The 27,165-nt window shown below is 44.2% G+C and overlaps 1 protein-coding gene and 1 non-coding gene across 3 annotated transcripts; one reads left to right on the top strand and one right to left on the bottom strand.

The window, feature by feature from the left end:
• Positions 1-376: 376 nt before the first annotated feature.
• Positions 377-22,446, bottom strand: Marf (Mitochondrial assembly regulatory factor). 2 transcript variants are annotated; one of them, XM_084599113.1, is made up of 16 exons: positions 22,300-22,446; positions 21,745-22,048; positions 19,778-19,904; positions 19,162-19,324; positions 18,917-19,038; positions 14,956-15,064; positions 13,892-13,999; positions 10,646-10,799; positions 9,179-9,249; positions 8,955-9,076; positions 7,629-7,963; positions 6,593-6,816; positions 5,786-5,941; positions 3,798-3,994; positions 1,141-1,275; positions 377-1,015 (listed from the first exon to the last, which is right to left on the bottom strand). In XM_084599113.1, exons 2-16 carry the CDS (start codon positions 21,974-21,976, stop codon positions 946-948), a joined length of 2,325 nt encoding a protein of 774 aa, XP_084455239.1. In that variant the 5' UTR covers positions 21,977-22,048; positions 22,300-22,446; the 3' UTR covers positions 377-945. The 2 variants fall into 2 exon arrangements, with proteins under 2 accessions (XP_084455239.1, XP_084455240.1); XM_084599114.1 differs by having other exon boundaries at positions 9,179-9,246.
• Positions 22,447-22,867: 421 nt separating this feature from the next.
• LOC146197294 (U5 spliceosomal RNA) lies at positions 22,868-22,993 on the top strand. Its single transcript, XR_014706255.1, has one exon. It is a non-coding gene; the product is annotated as a U5 spliceosomal RNA (small nuclear RNA).
• The last annotated feature ends 4,172 nt before the right edge of the window (positions 22,994-27,165 follow it).

The following is a 27,165-nucleotide window of genomic DNA, read 5'->3' as shown; positions in this document are numbered from 1 at the left end:
AAAGATAGTTGCTTGCTGTTAAAGTTCTAGTTATCTAAATATATAATGCCAACCATTAGACCAAATTATAAGCTCAAAAATTTTGTCTCCTCTCGATTGTTTGATACAGTCAAATATCAACAACTGATTTCGTTTACTGTTCAGTGGAATATAATACACATGCTGCGTATCATGGTCTACAGTTAGCAACTGCTGTTTCCTTAAGCTGTATCCTACTAATAGCATACATTGAGCCGATACCTGAATGCTTCACTCTACAGAGATGCAAGAACTAATGTTATAAACAAATTAATTTACCCAAATGAACGGCTGTTGCCAAGCGCCAGCAAGGTGGGATAAAGCTATGAACACTCCACAAAAGAAAATGAAACCGCTGTTGAATTTGTCATTTTATTAAACAACAAAGACTCTTTTTCAATCTAAACAAAAGCAATCTAACTTGTGTGCACAGGAAAATACTTGCAATCATGCCTCACTTTGTAACAACCAATGCATGCTCTCAGAATCGCAGGAGACAAAAATGGTTGCAAAGTACACATATCGCAACAAATGTAAATTAAACAATATTTTCTACATATGCATGCCAACATGAGTAGACACAAAAATTATAGTCAGCAAAGATTTTGTTTCAAACATTACTGCCTGAACAGGCTAGTCAACAGAACAATTTCATGCAAGCAAAAAGAAAAGTAAAACAAAATTTATATTTTCAACTTCTGAGCTTCTACTTATAAATTTCATCACAGCATCTACTTTGTCAACAGATTCCTAACAATGCGATGCAATACAAAAAAAAAAAAAAAAAAGATTTTTAAGCTCAAACATAAGCATGCTTTTCAATATTCTAACAGAAAAAAAAAAAAAGAAAAACAAATGAAACAAAAAGACGCTGCCACCCAATTTAACAAGCAACTAAGGGTTTGTGTCAGGTTATGTTCTCATCCTCTACTGGTCATACTGGAGGTACTGCTGGGAAAACGTCTCAAGTTCACTCATCAGGTAACCAGCCTTATTTCTGAAAAAGAAAGAAAGAAAACAGAATTGAAGATACAGAAAAGTGACGATCGGTTATGCTCGCATGGTATGAAATCCAATCAAATAATGTCGCAAGTTTCAGTACATAAATGTAACATGCAGTACCTTAGAGTTCTTGCATTGGTAGTGGCCTCCTCCATCTTGCCGATCTCCTTGTCTAGTTTCTTAATGTCAGAATCCATTTCATTCACCACTTCGTCTACCACATGGCCCAAACGAGCAAACGTGCTTGACAGCTCTCTAAAAATACAAAACAAGTTTGGCCACAAGTATTAATAATCATATGTCAACATCACACAGAAGACTTACTATCATTAAAGTAAAACCTGGATAATTCAATGTTGGCTAATAAGAGGTAGCAGCTTGCATTGGCTCAGCCAACTTAGAAATCTGGAAAGCCATGTGGGCATGTCCAAGTTCGTCTCACAGGGGACTGAACAATGCTTTCATACTTGCCCTTTTTGTTTTGTTTTATTTCCTGATAATTTGAAAACCTTAATTTGGACACTATGCTCTGCACATTGAAGGGCACAGAATTCTAGAGATTCTACTGTATCTTGTAGCATGCTGCATACTACAGTAAATGGGAAATGTAGCCTCATTTTAAGTTACACAGAACGGATAAGCCATCGAAACAGAAATCCACCTTAATATAAAAAGAAAGCTATTCATGCTAGACCAAGAACCTTACCAAACTGCTTTTATTCAAGCCTATAATGCCTTTAGAAGCAGGATGAAGCAGAACTAACATATGTACATATTTACTGCACACATACTATATCTATGCATTATTATAATCATTACTATCGTATACTATCACACACTGATGACCATCTGCCCCACCTTCACCCACCCATTCACCCTAACGTATGCAGGCATGCAAACACATCATGATCATCATCATCACAGTTCAGAAAAGGAAAAGGGGTCTTCTTCCAGTTGTTGATATCCCAATATGTACTTACCTGGGAAGTGATGTCAGAATTTGCTATGTAATGCCAGCAATGAGTTCCCCATTTTAGCCCTCAAATTTCAAATTAAAATTTCGAATTTTGAGCAGCAGATTTTTTACCTAGGATCAAATGGGTTTGAAAAGTTTGAGCCTTGGTGAGGGCAAATCACAGAAATTCCTAGCAAAACTTTTCACACTGCTTTACATCACGCATATCAAAAGAGGCTGTCATATCCAAATATATTTGAAGAATGCCTTAAATGCATTCAGGTTTAGCTTTAGTTTCAGCTGCAATTTGAAAAACTTTCAAGGAAGTTTTCAAATGATACGGTGTGTGTTTAAAGATGGCACAAATTTTGCTGCGGTTGCTGCATTTTCAGCACTGCAGTGCATCAAGTGTACACAATTGACTGTGCACAAGTGAAACTACATCCTGAGACATAGTACACGGGCAGCATTGCTGTACAAGGTATAGCTGCACGGACTGGCTTAAATGTTTTTGTTTCTGTCATCCACTCTGTTGTTTACATTGGCTTAGAGAACTCAGTTTCAACCTCCTAACTGACTATGCCGAGTAGGACGAAAGCGGTCTCTGCGAAATCATCACAACAGTATAAGCGTGTTGCCATTCCAGCCTTTCGCATCTGCCGTTGCTTACTTGTTTGTGGTCAATCACGTGAGCAATATCACCAAAGTGTACAGCCACAAATGAGAAGCAATATTTTCTTCCAGTCATTATCATCAGCATTACCCAGACTATACCCACTGTAGGGCAAAGGCCTCTCCTATATACTTCCAATTAATTTGGTCCTGTGCAGCTACATCCACTTGACCCCGGCAAACCTGCTAACCTCATCCGCCCACCTGACTTTCGCCAACCCCTGCTATGCTTTCCTTCATTTGGTATCCAATTTGTTAACCTTAGCAACCACTAGTTATTCTCTCTTCGCACAACATTCCTGCCCATACCATTTCTTCTTGATTTCCACTAGAATGTCATTAACTCAAATTATTTCTTTGACCCACTCCGAATGCTTATTATCTCTTAACGTTAGACCTACCATTTTTCATTCTATTGTTCTCTGCGTTGTTTCTAACTTAAGTAGAACCCTTTCGTTAGCCTCCCCGTTTCAACTCCATAGATGAGTATAGGTAAGATGCCACTGTTGTATACTTTCCTCTTGAGTGATACTGGTAAGCTGCTAGTCATAATCTGCGAGTACTTGCCAAATGTACTCATTTCAATTCAAACTTTTGATGCCTACACTGAAAAAGACTGTGATCATCATTTTGAAGTGAATGGTGGTTAGCTTAGCCTTTGAGACCTGTGCTTGCGAGATTTGCTCGCAAAATTGACCAGTAATGATCACGAAACTAACACTGCTCATTTTGTGCCCTTTTCTGGCTTGTGGATGCTTCGTTTACACAGTGAAAGCAGTGTTTCAGTCATCATAATGTAGTAAATTTATGTGTACATGCGAACTTCTGTTAGTCCTCATCGCCCCTTTGACAGCAAACATTTTATACAACCAGCACGCATCTATACGTGCACACTTGGAAGGGTTCTGTACTCATGTATCTTCCTCCACAAAGAAAGTTACTGATTTATCTCTTTGGTGAGTACTGCTCAAAGCTGGACGTTTACAGCACAGCAAAGCTGGTGACCCCAGGGTACTGAAATAAAATTGTGTTCAGCGGCTTGTCTGCTGACTCAGATATACCAGCAGTACACCATGCCTAAGCCTTTCAGCTTAAAGACAGAGTACAGACAAAATGCCAACGAGAGCTGTCAGAGCCCCCGGTCACTCACTGCTGGACTTGGTGAGAGCAGTTGGCACTGGTGAGGTCGACAATGAGGCGAAGCTTGCGGGTGGCGTGTTGCACATACTGGCGCTTGAAGCAGCGCTCCTTTGCACGGTTCGTCCACGTCAGCCGTTCAAAGAGGTACAGTGCCCCGTATGTGCCCACGGCCACTGCAATCACCTTCCAGCCAATGGCCCGAACCATCTGCACAAGAAGCAACCCAGAGGCTTAGGACAGGTCCGTTTTAGGAGATGTCAATAACATCAGCAACTGGATGGAACTGTTGGACACCCACTGAAGCCCATTATAGAACTAGTGAACTAGTTTTACCATTTGTGTGGATGATTTGCTAGTTCTAATGTCAAAATATTACATAATTAACATAATAAGATCATAATTAGCATTAAGCATAATTAATATGCAAATATTAAAGCATGCATATATCAAAATCAAATAACATTATATAAAACAGAGCCTGCACAGAACGGGAGAATGGCAAAGCAAAGAAAATGAGATGGACAAATACTCCCAAGTTCCAAGTATGGAGCGCTCCAATGCTGTTTGTCATACAACAAACAGCATTGGAGCGCTAATACATATTATTAGAATCTCGATGATTCGAACCTCAACAGGCTGCAAAAAGTATTCATATTAAGTAAAACCTCGTTACAAGAGACACTCAAGGGACCCTAAAAAGGTGTCTCTTGTAACCAAGGTTTCTTGTAACCAAAAATTCCTATCAACTTGTATGTGTGGCTGTTTAGATTCCCTTATCTAAATTGTGTTCCGTATCAGTGTCCTGTTTTGTTGCAATATGTCAGGAACCAGGAAGGAGTGCCTCCTTTTGACTGGGAAGTCAAAATGTCCTTATTGTTTCAGCCACTGCCATCACATTCCTGTGTGACTGAAACAACAGGAACATTTTGACTTCCCAGTAAAAAGGAGGCACTCCTTCTTGGTTCCTGACGTATTGCAACAAAACAGGAAACCGATATGGAACAGAATTTAATTAAGGGAATATAAACTGCCGCACATATGAGTTGGTACGAGTCAGCTGAGTTGCATGAATGTACCTGGGTTAATTGTGTTTCTTATAAATAATGTAGAAAGTACTTTAGGGACCTGGAAAAGTTGCCCTTAGTAACAGAGTGTCCCTTGTAACCATGTCTCTTGTATCCAATGTTGTTAACATGGCAAACATAGGAAAACCAACCAAACCATTTTCAAGTGTCTCTTATAACCGAGTGTCTGTTGTAGCCATGTCTCTTGTAACGAGATTTTACTGAAACATGTGCCATCTAAGATGAACATACAGCAGTGCTGCAACTGTGTTTAGGGCCAGTGCGCATCACTCGTGGTTTATACCACGCGATTGGTAATCGTGACATCAGCAATTTGTGGACAGTGTGGCGCAGTTCACTGCTTGCCGTGTGCACTGTCTGATTGGCAACTGAACCATCGGCAATGTGCGGGCTGCACGAGGGCTTGAGAATGCGACTGTCACTCGCATGTCTGTATCAACTAGTGGCGAGAGAATGCTCGAAGAATCCAAAATTTTGCACGCAGTACATGATGCAACCAGGGCATAAAAGTTTAAATATTCACATCGTCCCGAAATTTGCACCAATAGTAACGACATTATGCAGATTCTACTGCATCCACGTCGCCACACATGAGCAGAGATGGTGCACCGAACGATTGCGATGAGTTTTTATACTTTGCCTGCCTCTAGTACTGCACTTTAAACAAACCTGGTGTATTCTGGACATAATTTTTAATCATTAGTATATAGCAGAGTTACCACCATTGCCTTCAAGCAATTTCACCAAGCTTCTCCCAGCTGTGCCCTCTCCACAATAACTTCAGTGCCAGAAACGTTCTCGTATGCTCTGACAAGCACCGTTTTGTTAATTTGCTGCACAGACAGATCACATGTGCTTTGGGTCCCCTTTCATTTGCCACTTCCCAAAGGTAAAAGTTGATGCAAACACATACACATCCTCCAACAGTGAGTACACCCAGGGCAGTTTGAGGTGTAGGTGAGACTACGGCCAACTTGTGCACGATTCCCAGGTAGTCAGGAGGAGCTGCTGGAAACACTTTGATCTCGTTGCTCGGTGTCTGCGGTGTGCTCAACTGTGGCCTTGGAATCTGCACATTGAAGACAGCAAGGAAACAAATTTCTATAGCAACGCACAGTTAATAAAACGTGCTTCTTTGAACATATTTTCTTGTTACATGCATGAAATTCAATATGGCAGACACTGGTGCATTCTTCTCAAGTACAGCCAACATTCCAAATTGCATATTTGGGATGTGGGATATGAAATTCGTTGCCACTGTCATTAGCTTTATGCACCACAAACCACATGGAAAACAACTGTATATCTCAAATAAGTCCATATTTACTGCTGATACCACATCAGTAATGTGCAGGAAAATTTCCTTTGATACTGTGAAGTTATGATGTAAAAACACTGAGTGTTCAGGTAGTAAGCCTATCGCTTCAAGGTGGATAAAAGTATGGGTGTATGCAGAAGAAAGGTGCTGTCTCTTTGAAACTTTTAAAATCATTAGATTTAAAAGCTTAGAATTTTCAAGACAGTCCTGCTCACAAAGTGAGGCTAATGATGCCTGCGAAAAAACTGCAGATAATTCACTTGAGCCCATTAATACGCTACTGAGTGCTCCACGTGATATTGCTACATGCACAAAGAAGTGATTAAAATAAAATTAAGAGGTCTCATATTTTATGAATGACATCGGGATCTGTAAAAAAGCAGCATCCCAACCCCTGCATACCATGTTTGAATAGCTGCCTCCCAGAGCAGGGTCGGTTTTGCGGTACTGAGTGAAGAACTTTATCATGTTGGCCAGGCCAAAGGAGAAGCGGAAGCCCAGGTCTTCCTGGAAGTCGCAGCAGAGGCTCTCACAATTCAGTCGGTACAGGACCTCAAAGTTGTGCCGCGGCAGAACGTTGAGCATTTGCGGCTGCTGCTCTGATGGTATCAGCGATGACATACGACCTGGTGGCCAGAGAAATGACAAAGATGGTATTACATTGTGTAGCAACTATTATAGAATCATCTGAACACACAGAAAAAACACAGCAGAAGGCTGAACTATACAGAGCAAAAGAGATGCATGAGTAGTGAAAAAAAAAAAAAAGAAGAAGAAACAAACAACTGACAATTTAGTGTGGTTAGGCCAAATATAAATTAGGTGCCCTAGCACTTCTGTTTCGATTTCACACACTCCCATTAGGATATATCAGAGAGGGCGGGGGAAGAGTGGATAAGTCCGCCCTAAATTTCAAAACTCATGTACAGTCCATATAGTCCTTTTGCAGAAGGGACTTTCCAGTCTACACCAGCACTGAAGCAGCTGTTACAGGAGCCTTACAGGGAGAACACCACTATGCTGTACCAGCAAACAAGCCACAAACACTCTGGCATGACTTGGCTTTCTTCGGCTGCTTAGCCAATGATGCTGATGGCCTTCATACCCTTAGTGCAGCGATTGATGGTAATGCTGGCGATTGCAAAGTGGCTGCATGTTCCATTGAGGGTTTTTCACAATAACTATTTGCGTGCGGGAAACTTGTCGGGACATTGTCAGGAACAATCAGAAAGTGCAGTAAATATTTGGGATTCTCGCAAGTTTGATAGGTGTGGCCTTGTGTTGGACTTTTCTATGTGCCTCCCTGCCTGTTCAAAAGATCCAAGGGCATTCTTTACAGTTTTCAAACTTTCATGACCTGCTGTCTGAGAGACAGAAAGCCAGAACCCCACACCCCACTGCTGCACAAGGTGTCTTTGCGCTGAGAAATGGCACCCACCAATCATGTCCTTTTGGGCACTCTCGACGGACATCTGCAGGGTGTTGGAGAGACGTGCGCGCAGATTGCAGCCGAGTCCGCGTTCGACATAGGCGTGCAGCTCGCGTTTGTAGACGCCGAGCACCAGTGGGTCAGGGTGGAAGGGCCGCTCGAACTCGCCCACCAGCAGCTCCAGCCGGCGGATCTCCTCGCTCAGAGCACCGGCCACTTGCTGCTCCACCTGCTCCACCAGCTGGCCAATGCGCTGCTTCGCCTCTTCCGTCAGAAGCTGCAGCTGCTGCTGCGTGAACTGCAGCCGTTCCCACTGCTCCCGCCGCTGGGTCTGCTTTTCCGACCTGACGGCAAAGCATGCTTTTGCTGCATCGGCATGCCATGCACAGTTGCTGTTGCCATTCTGCACAAATCATGACCCAATATTGGTACGGTGTTGGTAATTCCTGGACCCATTTAGGGCCAGTGCATTACCAACACACTCCAATGTTGGGACAATGTTTTGTGGTGCTTGAGATTTTGGAGGCACAGAGGACCGCTTCATTCAATTCTTTCTCTAAGCAATAACACATTCTGCTGCTCTTTATGGCTCATCTTCGTGGGTACGCTGCCATTTGGCAGTGATGACAGGCACATTTATTGGCGACATAACTAGGATTAAACTTGGGACACTTTACTTCCCTGCTATCTGCCTGAATGTTGCTCGAGACAAAAAGACCGAAAGAACTCCACGATCATCATTTCCAAGTGAATAAAGCTAACAAACAGCCTAGTTGTGAGCAAAAATGGTGTCGACGCCATAGCATTTTGCCCATGAAATCAGCCTAATGTACCAATGCCTGCATCTCCTCTTTTGGTTTTTCTAGGTCACAAAAGCTCCATTTTCAGTTAAAGTAGCTTCTTTGCTATCAGAATGTAAAACTCTTGGACACAGGTTGATTTCAATTTATACTAAATGTGTCAATTGAAAGAGAATGCAGTGAAAAAAATATAACAAATAATGTCATCATAAGGAATTTTTTTTTTTGCTCTGCATCACATGCTCATTACTAAATATTTTGGAGCATGGTATGCACATCTTTCAAAACAGCGGCCCAATTTTAGTAGTTTTAGCTTCAGTGGAGAGAAGCGAGAAAGTGTCATGAATGATTAATGCAAGCGGGGCCAAACCTCTGACAAGCAGGTTAAGTGTTTGCAATAAACAATGTACATTCCCTATGTGCTAGCTCCTGCTTCTGAAGAGGGTCTAGAATTATTTTTTGCATACTTTGCACTTTTTAGTGCAATGCAAACAGAACCAGTTCTGGTAACATAAACATGAAACGGGATTCTCACTTGAGCAACGACGCTTGCTCGTACACTCTGTCCATGATGGCTCGGAGCTCATTTGTGATCTTCTGTCCCCGTTGAGTATGCTGTTCGAACTTCGTTTTTACTGCCGACTTTGACAGACACTCCTAAAAGAAAGTGAAACAGCAGTGGTCTTTGGAAACACCTAAAAACAAATCCGCCCAGTTTTCCAACTCCCTCTTGAATAAGCAAGCAAGCGTGAAGCTCACCTCAAATTTTCTCTCGAAGTCTTGAAATTCGAAATATCTGCCTTGGAAACCTTCCGCAAGACCCACGCCTGCTGCAAAACCAAGCAGACAACATAGGCTTGACAGTATCCTCAACAGGGTTTTGGAGATGTGCAGCATAGCTAGCCTTGAGGCAGCTATACATTGAAATGTTATCTTCTGGCTTCTTACGCAGATGTCAGTCTCCAGACCTGCCCTTAGCTCTGCCATGTACTAGGGCTTTTGTCTAAAGCAAAAAGCATAAGAACTCTGCGCCTAAACCATTGTGTAAGGGAACTCCTGGCAACAATGGAGGCCCTCATTTCCCGCGGCGCAAGAATGCTGGCAATGCATAATGAGCTATACTGCACACAGCCCAAAAGCAAGCCCCTTGGGATTCATAATTTTAACAAAGGCTGCATGTGTTTATGGGCACACATGACTTCACCCTCCTCCAGGCGCATCGAGATGAAACTGCTGATATTTTTTTTATTTTTTTGCAGAGAGCAGCGCAGCCATGCATGAATGCTGTCATATTGTGGCTGCTACTGGCGGACTTTGTACTTTCAGTACTGCAGTCCAACTATCGAGGCATTCCTGGACAGCAGTCTCCTTCCCGGCTTTTCGAAGACAGTTCAATAGCAACAAGCCTTGAGATGGCGACAGAAATGATGCCTGACATGCATGGTTGTGATACCAGAGGCCTTGTCAGTTGAACTGCACTGAGCTACAGTCAGCGTAGATTTCCGAAGAGTGAATTTGTTCTTTAAGCTTTTTCCTTCCCAGTTCTGCACTGCTCGTTGCACTAGCGAAAGCTCAGCACGCTGTGGAAGCTTAGCAATGTATTTTTGCTACCTCCCAACACCTGCAGTGTTTCTCTTCAGATTTCCTTCTGCCTTGAAAGAAACCAGTGTCCTGGCCTCTGCCTGCAACTGTTACTAGTTTTTGGGCCTGCAGTCTTAGAGCCCACATAACTAGAAAGCATGGCCTTCCCAAGCTTTCTCAGAAAACTTTGTGCTCTGAATGCCTCAAAGTGCCTGAGCAGTAAGGCATAGAGAAAAGGAGTAGAACAGGAACTGTTTTTCTTTTTAGCCTCAAGGGGAACTCCAATTGCTTTCTAAAGGTACTGAGGAACTTCTAAATGTTGGCTTTCCTCCTTTTCTACCTAACATGCATGGAAATAAAAACAGCATAGGAGATGCACGGCCTTCAATAAAAGCACCAAAATTCAATAAATAATGAGTGGCGACACTGCGGCACAATCTGCTATAAGCGAATATATTACGATAAATTTCATGACAAAATGAATAAATGAAAGGCGCAGCAATGGCGTTTATGAAATCAGGTGCTCTAGGAAGCCAACTGGCATTCCAAGAAAACCAATGTCCCCTGCAGCCAGTTTAAGCCCTGCCTGTAAGGTCCTAAACACCCCAACAGCATCGCAGAGTTTAGGTACGGGAGCCAACTCACAATGTTGGGGCAGCCCCTGCTGCTTGCGTAGCCTGGCATTGAGCACCTCCCGTGCCGACACAAAGAACACCCTGTCTTCAGCCTGCTGGCGGTTGACAACGTGCAGCTCATCCACCAAGAATGAAACATTTCGGTCCAGGTGCTGCTTCCGCACCTGGAAGAGAGATATAAACCAACAATATAAAAAAAATAAAAAGAATGTGAGAAGGCTGACAGGAGTATACAACAGTATACTAGTAGCAAAGGAGCTAAGAGCACAGTAATGCAACTGCTTCCTTTTTCTCGCTGAACCTTTGGGCAATTACCACGTCTCAGAATAGTTACTAGCTAGTCTGAGAAGACTAACAAGAACGAGAAGCAGTAAGTTAAGCATGACTTGTCACACGTCGCCTGTAACACCAAGTACCCACTTAGAAGGGACAATGAAGACAAGCTGACGTGTTCTCAGATCAATGCATTATATCACTTGCTAGACAAAGAGCTTCATTTTCTTTGGAAACAGGACTGAGCTCGAAGAGTGCAGGAAATGAAATATAAGCACTGCCGCCACGTGCTGCTTCCACAGTTCAAATGCAGTGACACAGTACAGATCAAAGTGCCAATCGAGCAGCCCTCATTTTTTAATCACTAGTTATTATTTATCTGCAGGTATTGCTGGGCCGTGAGGCAGTTAGTATGCTGTTGGGACCTAAGACAACGAAGAGCCATGTGATATCCTGTAAACACGGCAAAAGAAATACAATATTCACCATAACCTAAAAGATTCCACTGCACGCAACACAACTGCTTAATGCACGGCGATGCTTACTTAAGGAATGCATTATTATTCAACTGATCATTCTGAAATACAAGCATAGTTGAACTAGAAAAAAAGAAAAGAAAAACAGATACCTTTAGGGAGATATACACTGTAAATGAGACACGATCACCAAGTGCAAAGCTAGATGTGTTACCTCAACAGAACATGTCGTGTTAAGATCCTGTTACAGTACTGGACTGCCAAAGAGATGCCAGTAAACCATTCCATTCTGCTATCATCCACAAAGAGTAAGCATTAGCGCATGCATTAAAGCGTGGATTCAGGGTTTCGTTACAATATCCATTGCTTGCTATTAAGCACTCATATTGTTAGCGGACAAAGCAATGGTGACCTATTGATATTGAGAGATTTTTTTCTTTCAAAGCTGAAACAACAATTCTAATCTGGTCAAGTGCAGATATTGATTTAGGGGTGGCCCATTAAGCAGATGCAGCATCTCTGAGACAGAATCAGTAAGAGTATACCTCAACATCATAAATTGAGCTGCTCTTTTACACATTTTCAAAATTTTTTTTCTTTTCTTTTTCACGGGGTTTTATAATCCTAACATATGATATCCTACTGTCCATCGCACATAAGTAAAATAGGCTGCTAATAAGGCAGAGTAGGAGGCGTATTTTAATCTTTGATACAGAAACGAGAGTTCCTTTTCATCAGCTGAACAATTTTTTTGTACGAGATTTTTCTAGCTTCAGCCCCGAGTGATGAGGGCTCCATTGCATTTAAGTGTGTTTACTGTGGTAAGTACAGCAGAGCCAAGTTCATAATTGTGCATACTTAATCTTATCCACTACTTACAGCGCTAACATTCTTTTCTTAATCATACTGATTTTCCCATTTTTGCACAATATTTTGACTGCTGAGGCAGCATCATTAAAAAAATTTTAACGGGAGGGTCGTGGGAGAGGCTTTTACCCTACACTGGGTATAGTCCGGATGCTGCTGCTGCTGATGACAGTGGCGGTGGTTATCTCCATTATGCATTACACTACTAAGCAGTTGTTGGCAAAATGTCTAGCTGTAACACCTTTATTAACACCAGAAGCAATATCATTAATATAACCAACAAGTTAATGAGAGGCCTAGGAGGTACACCAGAGGTTATGCTTAATAATTCTGCTTTACTATTAGTGAACTGAGCTGACCTTTTACCTTGCGTTTGGCACTCTCTGGCCCAAAATGCCCTTGCCCTATTAAATTCAATTCATCATCATCATCATCATCACTATCACTGACCTTGACAAAATGGTCTCTATTGATTAGATATGTTACCATGCTACTAGGTTAAGAGTTTATGATTATTGTCATTAGTATAATTTTTTTTATTGAAATCACTATCAGATATTATGTTGAGAATGTCAGAAAGGTACAAGGCATACTGCATCAATTTACTTTTTTTCATCCAGTGCCTTTGCTCAGGTTCTTAACTGTCCCTGCTAGCTGCGTTTCATTAAAAATTTGTCGAAAGCCAGGTTGGATTGAAAAGAAAAGCCTTTGTTGATTCAAGATGTATACAGATTGCCTTTCCAGTGTTTCGCAACACATATGAGAGTGGCCAGCAATACTATTAAACTATCTGCTGGTCTCCAGAGAACAACCCGAACACTTAGTTTCGGTTTTGTTTTCCTCAGCTTTGTGGCAGCCTGCAGCCAGTCAGCCAATACCAGCTCTGTGCCATTCGGGATGCTGACTGATGCCACTGCACGTTTCACATTTCATTTGCTTTCAATAACGCGCGTGTGCGGAAACTGTGGGCTTGCTTCGTGCCTTTCGCTTTTTGCATTGTAAAACCTCCTTGCACATGACACAGCTGCTGCACGTGACGGGGCATCACCGATACCGGGGCTACTGAGTCGCTCCGTGAGACACACTGCAGAGGCCATTTTCGTTTCAAAGCTGTCCTGCTTTGAAGCTGCAGACAGTGTGCAACAGTTAATAAAACATTAATAAAAATGTAACAAACAGTCCTTTTCGTGCTGTATTGATTTTAAAAGCAGGTAAGTACCACTGTACAGCCTTTCACCAAGTAAATTTACTGCGATACAAGCAGCTTCTGTCTGTTCTTTGGGGGGAGGTCAATCGATACTTAAAACTTCAGATAATTTGAATAATTTCAATATTTTTTATTCGCTCCCTTGAAGTTGGATTTACTGAGGTTTTATTTGAACTACTTTGAAAAAAAAAAAAAGAACCGTGCTCTTCGCTTCAAACACAAATTACAGCGCAGAAGCACAGCACTACCATAGTTTTTTCTGACCTTGGATTTAAAACGAACATCTACTGCTTGTTGTTTTAGCAATAGAAAAACAATTCTGTTCCAAATGATAAAAAGCATTTCAACCAGAATTTTCGTGTATCATGTGTTGTGGTATTGCCACCCTAAACTCTATATAATAAGCCTTGGAAGAAACGGCCCAATGACTGACCTTCTCAATGATCTCCGGCTCTGACGCTGATGCATCCCACCGGTTGTTGAGGATGAATATGTTGGGTTTTGAAAGACGCTCGCTGACCTTGTGAAAGAAGTTTTTCTCCTGAAAGTACAATGCACAGACGCTCAGCAATATCACATGTATGCTACGAGCAAGTGCAGTGGTGAGCGACTTCATGCAGAGAACATTATGCCCCGTCACACGGGCACTTTCGATCGTGATCAAGTTGATCGAAATAGAGCTCCATGCAGATCCGTCGTTGCTATGTGGCGAATTCCATCACGATCACCCATAATCCTGCTCCTACAACCTCATTTTCGCAGAGTGTTTTCGCAGCAGTAAACAAACATGCCGGTTCAAGCACGCTTGCCAGTTCTCACGCGTGCTGTCGTCTGCTATCCTGCCCGCATGCGCAATGGATGACACAACTGCTACTCGTCCACGAAAGCTGCGGTCTAAAAAAAGGGAGAGCAAAGTTTTAATCAAGCTTGTATTTTTACACACATTATGAACTGATAACTATGAACATCGTGCGTGCAGCACCATCTCTCACGTAGCGATCTAACTTGCCGATTAGAATTGAGTGGGTATGTGTAGCATGGTCCATTTTGACCGCACTTGAAACTTCAATCACAATCGTTACCGATCGCAATCCAAAGTTCCTGTGTGACAGCAGTATTACATAAAGCTGAGCTTTATTCTAACCAGAATTAATCAAACGCAAGGTAAGAACAATATTGCACAGACACTAGGTAAAAGCAAGTACCTTTAACTGGGCAATAGTCACAGTAGTGGAAAGAACCACGAAGCCCTGATTTGTGCTACGTTTACTTATTTCTTTGCTTGTTTGAGCGACTGGCTACGCTTTTCTTATACTGTCTTGCTTCTCATGAAATATTTCTTTAGTTGTGAGTCAGTGCTCATCCTGTGTTTCCTCTGCTCTTCGTCCCTGTCTTTCGTGCTGTATGGCCTTAAAATGTGTCACCAACTCACTCGTTTGGCTATGGTGCTAAGTAAGAGTCGTGGGCCTATTCAGAAAGCAGTGCTGGGGGACTTACTGTGACCATCAGTGTAGACTCTGCATTGGCCACAAGCACAAACACGTCAGCATCAAGGCAGTGCTTGTCAATCCACAAATCAAGATTTGGGGACACATCGATGCCAGGGCTGAAAATGAAAAGCTCGAAATTAATATTGTTTAAACATAATTTTTTCCGTGCACCTAGCATTGCCACTGCATTCACAGGCACAACACTGCAGTTAGAGTGGTCACAAAGACTGGAATGCCTAAGAGTTAAAATTCACAAGCTGCGTTTAATGGGTCTAGCCTTAAAATTAATATCTATGCATAGTGGAATGTCCTGTCAAGAAAAGCTGGCAGAAGTGAAACACACAAAAGAAATGTTTAACAAGCACACAGTTCAACCTGGATGTAACGAAATTTAAAAAAATGTGCTTATCTTTTTGTTGCATGCAATTTTTGCATGAATCCTCGAAAGGACAATGCGCAACAGAAACCAAAATAAATTAACCGAGGTAAAATCACCTTGAAAATGTGCACAATAAACACCCAGCACTCGAAGTCACATACACAGAGAAATATTTCGCCTGCAGCACCAGCCTTTAACACCTCCCCTGCGACTAGTGCAATGCCAGTACGATTAGGGTGGGGAGAGTGGGGCATTCAGAGGAACCAAATGCGCCACAGCTTCCAGACTAGTGGTGGGGGCATGTTCTTCTCGCCACATTCCCGCTCATTCCATCCGCCACCATAGCGCCACCATAGAAAAGGGACTTCGTCTTGTGTTGCTGATGTAAAAACTGTGCGGCAGCAATTGGCACGCGCTACCCATCCCATACTTTTTTTGCTATGGATCCTAATGCTTACTGCCGCTTTTGAACATGGTTTACTTAATGCTATTGTGGTACAACATTACAAAAGCGAAAGCAGTAGAGTCTTCTGTTTTGCTATGTAGATGAACCAATGACACTGAAGCATAACATGCTGCGGTTGTTCATTTCAACTGCAGACATTCCGCTCATATAATGTTCATGTTCTGTAAAATGTTAAGTACCTCAGCACTACCCAACAAAAAGTTTTCATAGCTAGTTTCATATAGGGGAGACAACCTCGGCCAGGAGGCGCTTCGCTGCTCTGTGCGCCAACACCCTCCATGGAGACTCTGGCAAAACCTCCGCGCAGCGCAGCCGCGCCATCTGCCCCTCGCTGTATTCGAGCGCGTTTAAGTGCACGCGCGCAGTTGTTGCTCTCTTCCTCTTGCAGCGTTCTGGCCAGTGTCCCGTTGCAAGAAAAGAAAAAAAAAAATGCTATAATGATTAAATTATGGCATACTTATGGCATACTTTGTTGTACAACTTGTGTGGTAAACGGTAGACTTCGATGAGCGGTTGTCGGCTCTTTTAGTTATGGTTTTCATATGCCATCCTGCTTCCAGAGCTCAAACACTGCGCACTCGCTCGAGCAGATAAGAGAGTAGGAATTGCACAGAGTAGCTGTAGAACTAAGACAAAGGTTTCCATAAAGAACTGTGCCCGCCTGCATCGAAAGCCATCAGGCGTTTCCTTGCTGTTCATCTCGTGAAGAGAGGAAACTGCTGCAAGAATTGCATGCCTCGGCTTCTGGTCACTGACCCAGGTGGCTAGAAACCATTCATCGTTAAAGGTAGATAGGTCATTGATCTCGGACAGCAGTGCCGCAGCAGCGAGCTACCGTCCCCTGGCCACTGTTCGCATGAACCAAGGGGTAAAGCAGTATGTTTTGCGCCATTCTAGGCAACACGTCCAAAATGCGCTGAGACAGGCACCACAGCGCCAGTACAGTCCTGCGTAGTCGTCTGAAGCAGATGGTTCATTATGGGTGACAACGTTTAGTTTTATTGACCATGTTGGGGCGGGGAGTGCCTAAAATGCCTGTCAAAAAATGGGCCCCTTCTATGTGAGTGGTCATAAAAAGAAGGGAAGCTCCCCAACCGGCGCCCGGAGGACTCGTCACTGTGTACACACGTATTATTATTTCTCCATGAGAAGACGACACCCTTCCTGTCTATGAACAGCAAGGACAGAGACATCAGGACTTCCGCATTACTCTTTGCTATCCTACACCGTAACAACAGAAGAGGTGCCGCCTCGCATCCCTCAAACTATCTGTCGCTTGCCTCTCGCCTTTGAGTAGCAATTCTGGGTTCATAATTTTTTTCTGTCTCACAGCCTGTTAACAAGCGCTCTTTGAAAACAATGTAGCGGCTTGTTTTTCAGGACCTGAAATAAAATAGCAAGCATTGAGAACATTCAGTTAATTCGCTTTCGAAAGCACCAATAAAAAACACATTTCCAACCAGCCTCGTTGTCAGCCGACAAACCGAAAAATGAAAAAATGAGAAGCCCCACTGGCAAAAAACGCGAGCTTTGCGCGCTTCTCGCACGACTGTTTCTCCTCCTCCTGCTAAGCGTGCGGAAGTGCCAGGCATGAGCTGCCGCAAGGGCGGGCTGCGTAGGCTCCGCAGTCAGCCGTGCGCTACGCGGCCACGGCTGAGCATAGGTAATGCCGCTTCTCTCCGCTCCGTTAGAAGCGGAGTGCTGCCGTCGCGGAGCAAACTCCAACTTGGATTCCCTATATTGAAGCCAATTGCCGCAAGACTTTCATTACATGCAGCCCGAAAATAAATGCATTTCAATAAAGTCGACGTAGGGGAAAAGAGAAAAACTTTGTAATACTGAGAAGTTTGCTACATGAAGGTTCATTGCATCCCTGTTTAACAGCATTCAATTGACACTGAATATAAGCCAACACCACTGCAGTTTAAAAACAAATGGCTTCAAAGTGATCCTGATTGTTTTTCATAAAGTATGAAACATCATTGTTCATCTACAAGACAAAAATATCATTCTTTATTGGAATAAAAGTACCGCTTCTTAGTCACCAATACTTTCAAATTTCCATATTTATGTGCAGAGTACAGTTGACAGATAAGATGCTAACAGCAAATAACAAAAAAAAAAAAAAAAAAAAGAGCTTATGCCACTGATACATTCAAACAACATTTATATACATTATTTTAAGATAAAAACATCCTACAAGAGAAATAACAATGTTAAATACATTGATAACAACAGTACCATGCATGATATTGAATTGTAATATATATGTCCATGGTAAGGATAAGTGACATGAAAAGTAATGAACACTCTTTACAGTAAGAAGTTAACAATTGTGGCCATGTGCTCCACCAGTAAAGTTTACATCCTTTGCATGGTGCCAAGGGCTCTCTGATAATCACTTTATAAAGCCTAACCCACCACAGGACGGAGCCAGGTAAGGCTGATTTGTAACTGCTCCAGCAGAAAGTGATGCTCTTTTCTGTGGTTATTATAGAAAGAAGGAGAGTCGAGAGAAGCAACACCGCACCACATTTGCGCCTGCACACCAGCTTAGTAAGGAATTTTCCATATGTGTGACAATTCCTGTTTCTCAAACGTCAGCATGGCTCCTATAGTTGGATACAGGTAAAGAAAAAAGCGGCAAATAGCCCTCAAAGGAGCCCCCTCCAGCCAGTGGCATCGCTGTCACCTTGTAGGGCTCCATGGAGCCCTACGAGGCGAGACTGCTGATGCAGTGGAGTGCAGAACAACGAAGCGGTTTAGTAAAAACTCGACAGTGCTGAAATTCACCGTTAGAATTCGTCGTTTTACCTGTTGTACTCTGATAAGCAAATGACTATTGATTGAACTGAGTAAAGGTATGTATTTTTGCTGGAACTCACGAAGCATTTAGGAACTATTTGCCAGCATGGACTCACTCAAAAAAACCACATTCCAAGCGCTACTTGTAGATGCAAGGCGGTCGGCCGTGACATCATGGTAGAGCACGGCAGCTATTGGTTGGGGGTGGTGCTTTAATAGCTGGATGCACCTTTTTCCTTGACCTCTATCCGACTATAGTGAAAACCTACCTTACATATGAATATAGTGCAGACCAATAGCTTGCAAGCAAGTGCTCACCTGTCGACCAGAACTACATCATCTCGCAGGAGATTGCACTTGTCCTTCGGCCAGAAGACTCTCACCAGTGTGCTCTCACCAAGTGACTCTGAATTCAGGGCATTGGCAAGGTGCAACACCGACTAAAAGAACAAAGGATGCGGGTTGCACAAAGAGATAAAATTATGATCAGAAAGGGCAGGCAACAAATCAGTAGCAGATGCATCGACACAAAATTAGAAGGGCAGAAAGAGTGGTAACCAGACCTCAACATTTTTGGGCTCATTTGAGTCTTCAGTGAGCAAATATGCTTCAGAGCTATCCGATCCTTCAACTTGAAGGAAACAGTTTGTAGTATGACCCAAACCACTAGGCAAAATCTTGTCCTGCAGCATGGAATTAATCACTGTGCTCTTCCCATTGCTGGTCCTAAAGAAACAGAAAAATCCAGAGTTCTTGTTAGTACAGAAGCAATGCTCACTTCCTTCTCCTAGTTAAAATGGTTATCTGTTCTTCTTCAAAAATCTACTCTTAAAGACACCTACTCTGCACCTCATGGTCTCTCACTGACAAATCAATGCCACCGCTGCTTGAAATTTTAAATATGATTTCACCCTGCCACCTGCTAGCAATTCTGGTTAGTTCAATTAGGTGGCTGCCTTAGTTTAGTCACTTCTGGGTATGTTCCACTGACAAAAAGAACTCATTTCTTACATTGAAGTTAACAGGTTAACCTTTTCTTTACGTGGCTACACTAAACTTGATTTTAGGGAATTATTTATCTCGTTGGTTCCTCTAAACGCACAGAGATCAGAAAACCGAGTTTTGAACATACCACCACTCAGGCACAGTTACATTTTTTGTTAATGACAATATTATTACCTGCCAAAAAAGACCACCTTCATGTGGTCACGTGACAAGACATCTCGAATACCAGTAATCTTGTCTTTGAACTTTTCCACTTCTGCACAGTCTTCTGTTTTGAATGCTTCCATTCCGGAATTGAGAGCTAGAAGTGGATATACATGCAAAATATCAGGCACACGCAAATAATAAAAAAAGAAATAAAGTGCTGTAGATGCAGCAAAGCTGCTACCAAGCAAGTAGCCATGCCATGTCAGTGTCAGTGGATGTTTTTAATGAGACGCTGAGGACAACTTGAACAGTTTTCAATCTCTGTAAAGACTGATATTATGCCTTTTGTGGGCATGTTGATGCTTGGCCAGCCGCAAAAGATGTAGAGGTCATGCGAGTTCATGAAAAACTGTGATATAATTGCTGCTTTTTAATGTTTTGTGATTCTAAATTTTGGGCAAGCCTGCATAACAGTTGGTGCAAATTAAAATGAACATAGCAGCAACCATACTACATTTTTTTGTGCACTTCACTTGACCTCAAAACGTCTTTGGCATCACAGCCGTCGTTCCGTGGTTGAAATCGAAACTAAAACAGCATAAGAATTTTTTTTTTGTGGACTCCACGTTTCTAACGTGCTGCGTATTCTTCCAAAGACAGAACTAACTACTAAAATATGCTATCTATGCTTTTAACATTGAATGCACGGACTTTGCTCCCACACAGTACTACTCAAATACATAATGCCCTTCTGAAGTACACAATGACAGTTTCTTAATATGCAGATTATGCATACTTAACCCCAAAATTCCAATTAAATATCTGCCAACAAGCAAAAATCAGTTATAAGAACACATTCTTTATAAACACTTGGTTTTCATTTCTTCATCTTCGAGCCTAGATCGAGCAAATGACAGCAGTATGACGTCAATCAAAGAACGAACAAGCACAACTTTGTTCCTCCCCTTGGAACATAGCATCGGTGAAATGCAAATTTGCACAGTGACGTGACATAATGGCTTATTACCTGACACTTATATCCCGTAGGAATGAAAGTTGCTGTCACATATCAACACAATTCTTACACTCTGAAAGTTTGCAGTTCGTACAAGTAATAGCAATCAATTCTTTCATGATGCGAGGGTAGCTTTGTTAAAAGAGTAAGATGGCTCAGCGGCATGCCCTGAGTAGAAACTGAGTAGCAGGCAAGGAAAAAAACTTGTGCACACTGAAAACCACTCGGTATCTAGCTAAGTTCGAACTCCACACCTCCCTTATACAAAGCAGATGCTCAAATCTTTAGGACACCATTGCAGCAATTTTGTATAAGGTGGCATTACCGAGACCTGTGTCATCTCTAACGTTACAAAAATGTGAGACCACGTTTAAGAGAATAAAATGTCATACATAGTGAAACATCATTGTGTTTTGTAAACAAACCATGAACGCACTGTAGGTGCTGCCTCATTTATATAAAGGCCTGTTAATTAAAAATGTGCAGCCCACTTAGGATCTTTTCAGCACCAGTACAATTTTCCAGTTTGTTAGAATCACTCATTAACACACACATGTGGAAATATATGAACGAGGGTGCCAAACTCAAAGCCAAATGACACTATCGATTAGCTGCAACAAAACCAAAAGCAGTTTGTTTCAACCTATGTTTCATGCTTACCAATTACAGCTCCTGTACCTAAAGCAAATTACGGCAGAAACTTGAACATTGCTACGCTTTAAAACCTGCTTTACTATTGTGGCTACAGCTCTGTATGTGTCAGATCAAACCTAAGTTTAAACAGAAGAACCTTCAGATGAGACTAGAAAGTAAAAAAGCACAAAGAAACGACAATAATGTTTTTTTTTTTTTTCGTTTCAAGCTGAAAAGAACAAAAAAGAAAGGCTTGTGCGCGCTTCTGCGCCAAGTAGGCTGGTTCTCACATGACATGCGGGTTCCAGACCAAAAATACAATCTATCGTAAATGTTAACTGCTAACCTGAAAGGAATGCGTGGCTCTCTTCGACATATCCTTGGATTCCCACGAAAACGTCATTGATTCGTTTTTTGGCTGAGACGAATATCTTCAGCGGCGATATGGTCAAATCTGCGAGCTGTCTTGTGTCTTTAGGCAGACTCGTCAGTTTTGGCGGCGATCCCGACGTTGGTTGACTTGGGGGACTCGGATCGAGAGGGCTTAAAGAAACTGACCGACTGAACGAGCCAGACATACTGCTATGTTTAGGCCGGTAGGAGTGCGAATATGTGCGTTTCGTGGATGTAGACGGAGTAGCAGCGCAGACCTAAAGGAGAAAGAGCACGTTTTAGTGCAAGCCAAACGTACTCTCTTTTTTTAAACTGTAATGTACAGAGACACTCTCATGTGTGCTATGAACGAAACACTACACCCTACGGAGTTTGGAAGGACGTCCTTGCGAGATGGATGTTTACATAACAGACATACTTTGTAACAACCGGACCATGCATAAATTGATTGCAAAATTATTTGGAAGTCTTGTATGGCTACATTGTGCATGTTGGAAGCCAGGCTTACGGGTCATTCGGGATGCTGTTAATGTGCGATCACGTACGAACACGACGCTAACAGCGGGCGCCCATCTTGGAAAAAGGCACTGGATAAACGAGTCTTATGCACCTCTTTGAGGCCATGTCAGAGACATCAGAGAGCACATAGAGTCACCATGATTGAGTCCACTTCAAGCGCCACTATTTATTCACACTAAACATTACTTTTTTTTTATCACAGAGTAACAAGAAATATAGAAAGAAGAAATTAAAGCTTCAAGCAAATTTTAGAGTCGGTCTAAGGAGGAAGTATTAGATATCGTGAATCCGCCAGAGAGCAGCACAATCGTTTATACGAATTGCCATTAGAAAGCTTTTTCAGCGATAGGTATAACATATATTAACTACTAATTCAGCATAAAAATATATGTTTAATTAACAAATAAAGTTACAATGACTCTTTACGGCGACTAAAATAACAAAAATAATGTAATTTAAACGAATAAGTTATACATTTAGCACGAAACGAACTGTGTAGCTTGCCTTTGTATAAAGGCTGGCGCCGATGGGGTCCTTTGCTCAGGTCTCAATATGTTATGCTCAGGTCTCTCCTCATGCAGACGTACTAATCTTTCGCCTTTTACTAAAGATTACCGTGGGGAGGGGCACTCCAATGAGCCTATAGGCGAATTTTTGGGAGGCCTTGCCCGTTTGGGCGAGGCCTGATATTGAAATCAAAAATCAGATTGTGAATAAAACGGCGAATTTAACATGCTTACCGCTATCCGAGCGCTGTTTCGAGTATCCACGCTATTGCCAGTTCACTGCTGAGTGATTGTTGTGAGACAGGTGCGCAGTAAGAATCGATAAGCTAGTAAATTTACGCATCTGCAGGAAGACGCAGGGTTCGGGCCGTCGGTTAAGCTAAAGTTAAGCGCGGTTTTCAACCTGAAGTGACATTGTATACATATTTACGTCAGCGTTGTTGTGGTTGTAGGAACATGGCCTCCGAGATCACCTCCGCGAAACACGCGCGCGAGGGTGATCTCGGAGGCCATGGTAGGAAGAAGGGAAAGAAAATGCACGGGCTTGCTACTGGCTCTGTAGCTGAGCAACCTCCGCTGCCTGATTCATTGATTTATTGGAAGGGAAAGACGCGGTACCTGTCTCACTTTTTTTCTGTGGACACGCCAGGGAAGGTGGGAGTGAAAGTGGCAAGAGAGAAAGAGTAGCCGTAGTGGAGGGCTGCGGAGTAATTTCGACCATCTGGGGGATCTTTAACGTGCGCTGACAGCACACGGACGCCTCTTCGTTTCGCCTCCATCGAAACGAAGTCGGGCGTCTTACCACTGCACGTCCCCCGCGAGGAGTGACTCCCCTGGTGGGGCTGGGACAGGTAGGTCCCCGCCGCTTGCGGCGGGGGCTAGCCTGCCACAGAATTTTTGAGCGCAGCTCTTTGGCGTCCGTTCCTGGGTTTCGCGTCGTCGTCGGCCTCGTAACCAGCTCCGCCCCCCTTTTATCCCCCCAGCGCTAGCAGCGGCCGACTGATACCGCTGGATGCCGCTGACGCCGCTAGAGAGTCAAGATAACGTGACTGCATAGAACACCGTCGCCGCCATGCAGAAAGAGGAGGGGAGGGTCCCCCCCCCCCCCCCCCCCCCCCCTGTTCCTGTGTGGCGGATAGGGTGCTCTTCAGTTGCCGACGCGCCGGTTATTTCACGTAGGCCCCGGCACGTCGACGAATACGTGACCACCTTCCCACGGCTAGACCTGGTTCTTGGCGCTGCGGAAGCGAGGGTATCATATTGTTTGCGTCGGCATCGGCGGCGTTGTCCCTGAAACCAACTCCGCAGCTGGGGTTGACTCACTATCGGCGTCAGCAGCATCAGTCAGTCGCTGCTATCTCTTCCCTCCTCCCTTTTCGCGTTGTCCGCTTGCTGCGCGCGCTTCTGCCCCCATCGTTTGCCGCTGGGTGTACTCTCGTCTTTGAGAATCAAGCATTGGTGTACCAAGTCGAACATATCTCAGTCTATTTCTCCGACCACAAAGCTTCCTTCATGACTGTCAAGAACTGTTAGTGGAGTGTTTGTTAAAGGAATACGTGTGAAAAATAAAAAAAAAATTCTGTGATAGCGCATACATGTGTTGCTCGATTTCTTTGCCTCAATCTATCGAAAAGGTGAAACAGCTTATTTGCTGCGCTCAAATTTCGCATTAGGAAGTAACGTAATCGTCGGTAATTTTTTAACTGTTGTAGGCCGTCATTACACACGCCACCGTTTCGGTGGTGGACGACGGCTGTTGTTGCGGCGCGCGTCTTTCTCTTCCTTTTCTTTCTTCTCTATTTTCTCTTCTGTCTTTTGTTGTTGTGGCTGTAGGAAGAAGGAAAAGAAAATGCACTGGCCTGCTACTGGCTCTGTAGCTGAGCCACCTTCGCTGCCTTAACTGATTTATTTATAGGAAGGGAAAGGCGCGGTAACTGTCTCACTTGTTTTCTGTGGACACCGCAACCGCGCCGTAAGGGAAGGGAGGAAGATGGGAGTGAAAGGGGAAAGAGGAGCCATAGTGGAGGGCTACAGGAGAGAAAATAAAGAAAGAAAAGGAAGAGAGGTAGAAAGACGCGTGCCGCAACAGCCGTCATCCACCACCGAAGCGGTGGCGGGTGCAATGACGGCCTACAGCAGATAAATTTCGGTAACAGGCTAGCCCCCGCCGCAAGCGGCGGTGACCTACCTGTCCCAGCCCCATCAGGGGAGACGAGGCAGCGGAGGTGGCTCAGCTACAGAGCCAGTAGCAGACCCGTGCATTTCCTTTTCCTTCTTCCTACAGCCACAACAACGCCGCAGCAACAGCCGTCGCCCACCACCGAGGCAGTGGCGGGTGCAATGACGGCCAACAACAAATAGAATTTGGTGGCTGGCTAGCCTCCGCCGCAAGCGGCGTTGACCTACCGTCCCAGCCCCGTAGGGCCAGGACCTGCCACCCTTCACCGCCTCCAATGAAAGCGAAACCTTTAGTGCGCTAGATATAGCAGATCTTCGTGTGACAAAAATTTGCCTTTCAAATGACCTCGACCTAATTGGTTGGCTTGTGGGGTTTGATGTCCCAAAGCGATTCAGGCTATGAGAGACGCCGTAGTGGAGGACTCCGGAAATTTCGACCACCTGGGGTTCTTTAAAGTGCACTGACAGCGCACAGTACACGGGCGCCAAGCTTTTCGCCTCCACCGAAAAGCGGCCGCCGAGGTCGGGATTCGTTCGTTTGTTTGCTTGTTTGTGGGGTTTAACGTCCCAAAGCGACTCAGGCTATGAGAGACGCCGTAGTGGAGGACTCCGGAAATTTCGACCAACTGGGGTTCTTTAACGTGCACTGACATCGCACAGCACACGGACGTCACTCCGTTTTGCCTCCATAGAAACGCAGCCGCCGAGGCCGGGATTCGATCCCGCTTCCTTGGGCACTGTAGTCGAGCGCCGTAACCACTGCGCCACCCCGGCGGGGTGACCTTAACCTAATTAAGTGTGGGTGTCCACGATTTCGTGGTTTTCACTGGAGAGGCAGCCTTGGGTTGTGAGATGTAACCTTGAAGGTCAAATACAGATACTGCTTTCCTTTCTTATAAACGAATATACAAAAAAAACTTAGCTGTGGCTTAGCTCTGGTTAAGCCTGAGTGATTAAGCCTGTAACTCCCTGGCTGCGCTTGGCTCTGCTGGTGGTTTGGCATGGCTTCGCCTTTTATGCAACTAAAGGATTTACTTGGACACAACATGGTTTCTACTGTTTGTTTATTCCAATGAACACGCTTTGGTGGTCCGTAAAGTAGTGGCTTTTGGCCTGAACACTGGTAATTACATAGTCATCCGAATGTCTATACATCACCAAGTCTAGACTGCTACCCCATTGGGTAGTACTCTCGCTCTGCGCTACTCATAGACGATTCTTCGGCATTCAGAGAGTCCATGAAACTACTCTCGCTCACTGAACTTGTAGAACGCCGCCGGGATCGCCATTCTGCGGCATAGGCGCGTTGCTTAGCCAACCGCTCTTGCCTTCCTCCCCCTGTCTCACCGGCACGGCGCCGCTGTGCCGTTGTCAGATGGGAAGAGGTTTGGCACCAGAAGGCGCCGCGCCTCAAGGTCTCACATAACCTATCTGCCCGTTATCATTCATACATAATCCCCGGCACGTCCCCCCCCCCCCCCCCTCCCGGATGTCCGGGGGGCGGAGGTTTTTGTTTCGGGATGACGGCCGTACCCTGGGAAGGGGGCAGTCGTGTGGTGGGTGACACGCACACAGCAGTCACCGAACACTATGCCAACTGTGTTTAAGGTCCCCGCTGTGATAGCAGGCCGAACACAGGGAGACTGGACCTTCTTTGGACCTCGGATGTCCTGAAGGACAACTGTAACTTTTGTGGGGATTCTCACGGGGCTGCGGCTCCGCTCTGAGAACCGAGGCCACACCGCTAGCTCTGACCACAGCGGTGGCCGTGAAGAACGTCACACCGAGGCAAACATAGCCAGCGGGCCAAGCTGTTTATTGGGAACGCCCAATGTTCTTCCTCGGTGTCACAGCAGCGTCCGCGCGCTACGGAACATTGGGCGTTCCCAATAAACAGCTTGGCCCGCTGGCTATGTTTGCCTCGGTGTGACGTTCTTCACGGCCACCGCTGTGGTCAGAGCTAGCGGTGTGGCCTCGGTTCTCAGAGCGGAGCCGCAGCCCCGTGAGAATCCCCACAAAATGGCGCACCAACGTGGGGCCCCACTGGCAGTCCAGTTGGGGAGGCTAGCTAACGAAGAATGGTGGAATTCCACGCAGTAAGTCGTCCAAAGTCGGCTGGGCGATCCTGGCCGGTATGCGAAGCCTAGCCCGATGGCAGGGGCTTCCAACCG

The sequence above is a fragment of the Amblyomma maculatum genome, chromosome 3, assembly GCF_055883805.1.
Source record: "Amblyomma maculatum isolate TAMU_Amacu chromosome 3, ASM5588380v1, whole genome shotgun sequence".
Taxonomy (NCBI): Eukaryota; Metazoa; Arthropoda; class Arachnida; order Ixodida; family Ixodidae; genus Amblyomma; species Amblyomma maculatum.
The sequence above is the reverse complement of the archived record's forward strand: the minus strand, read 5'-3'. Positions and strand labels throughout refer to the sequence as shown.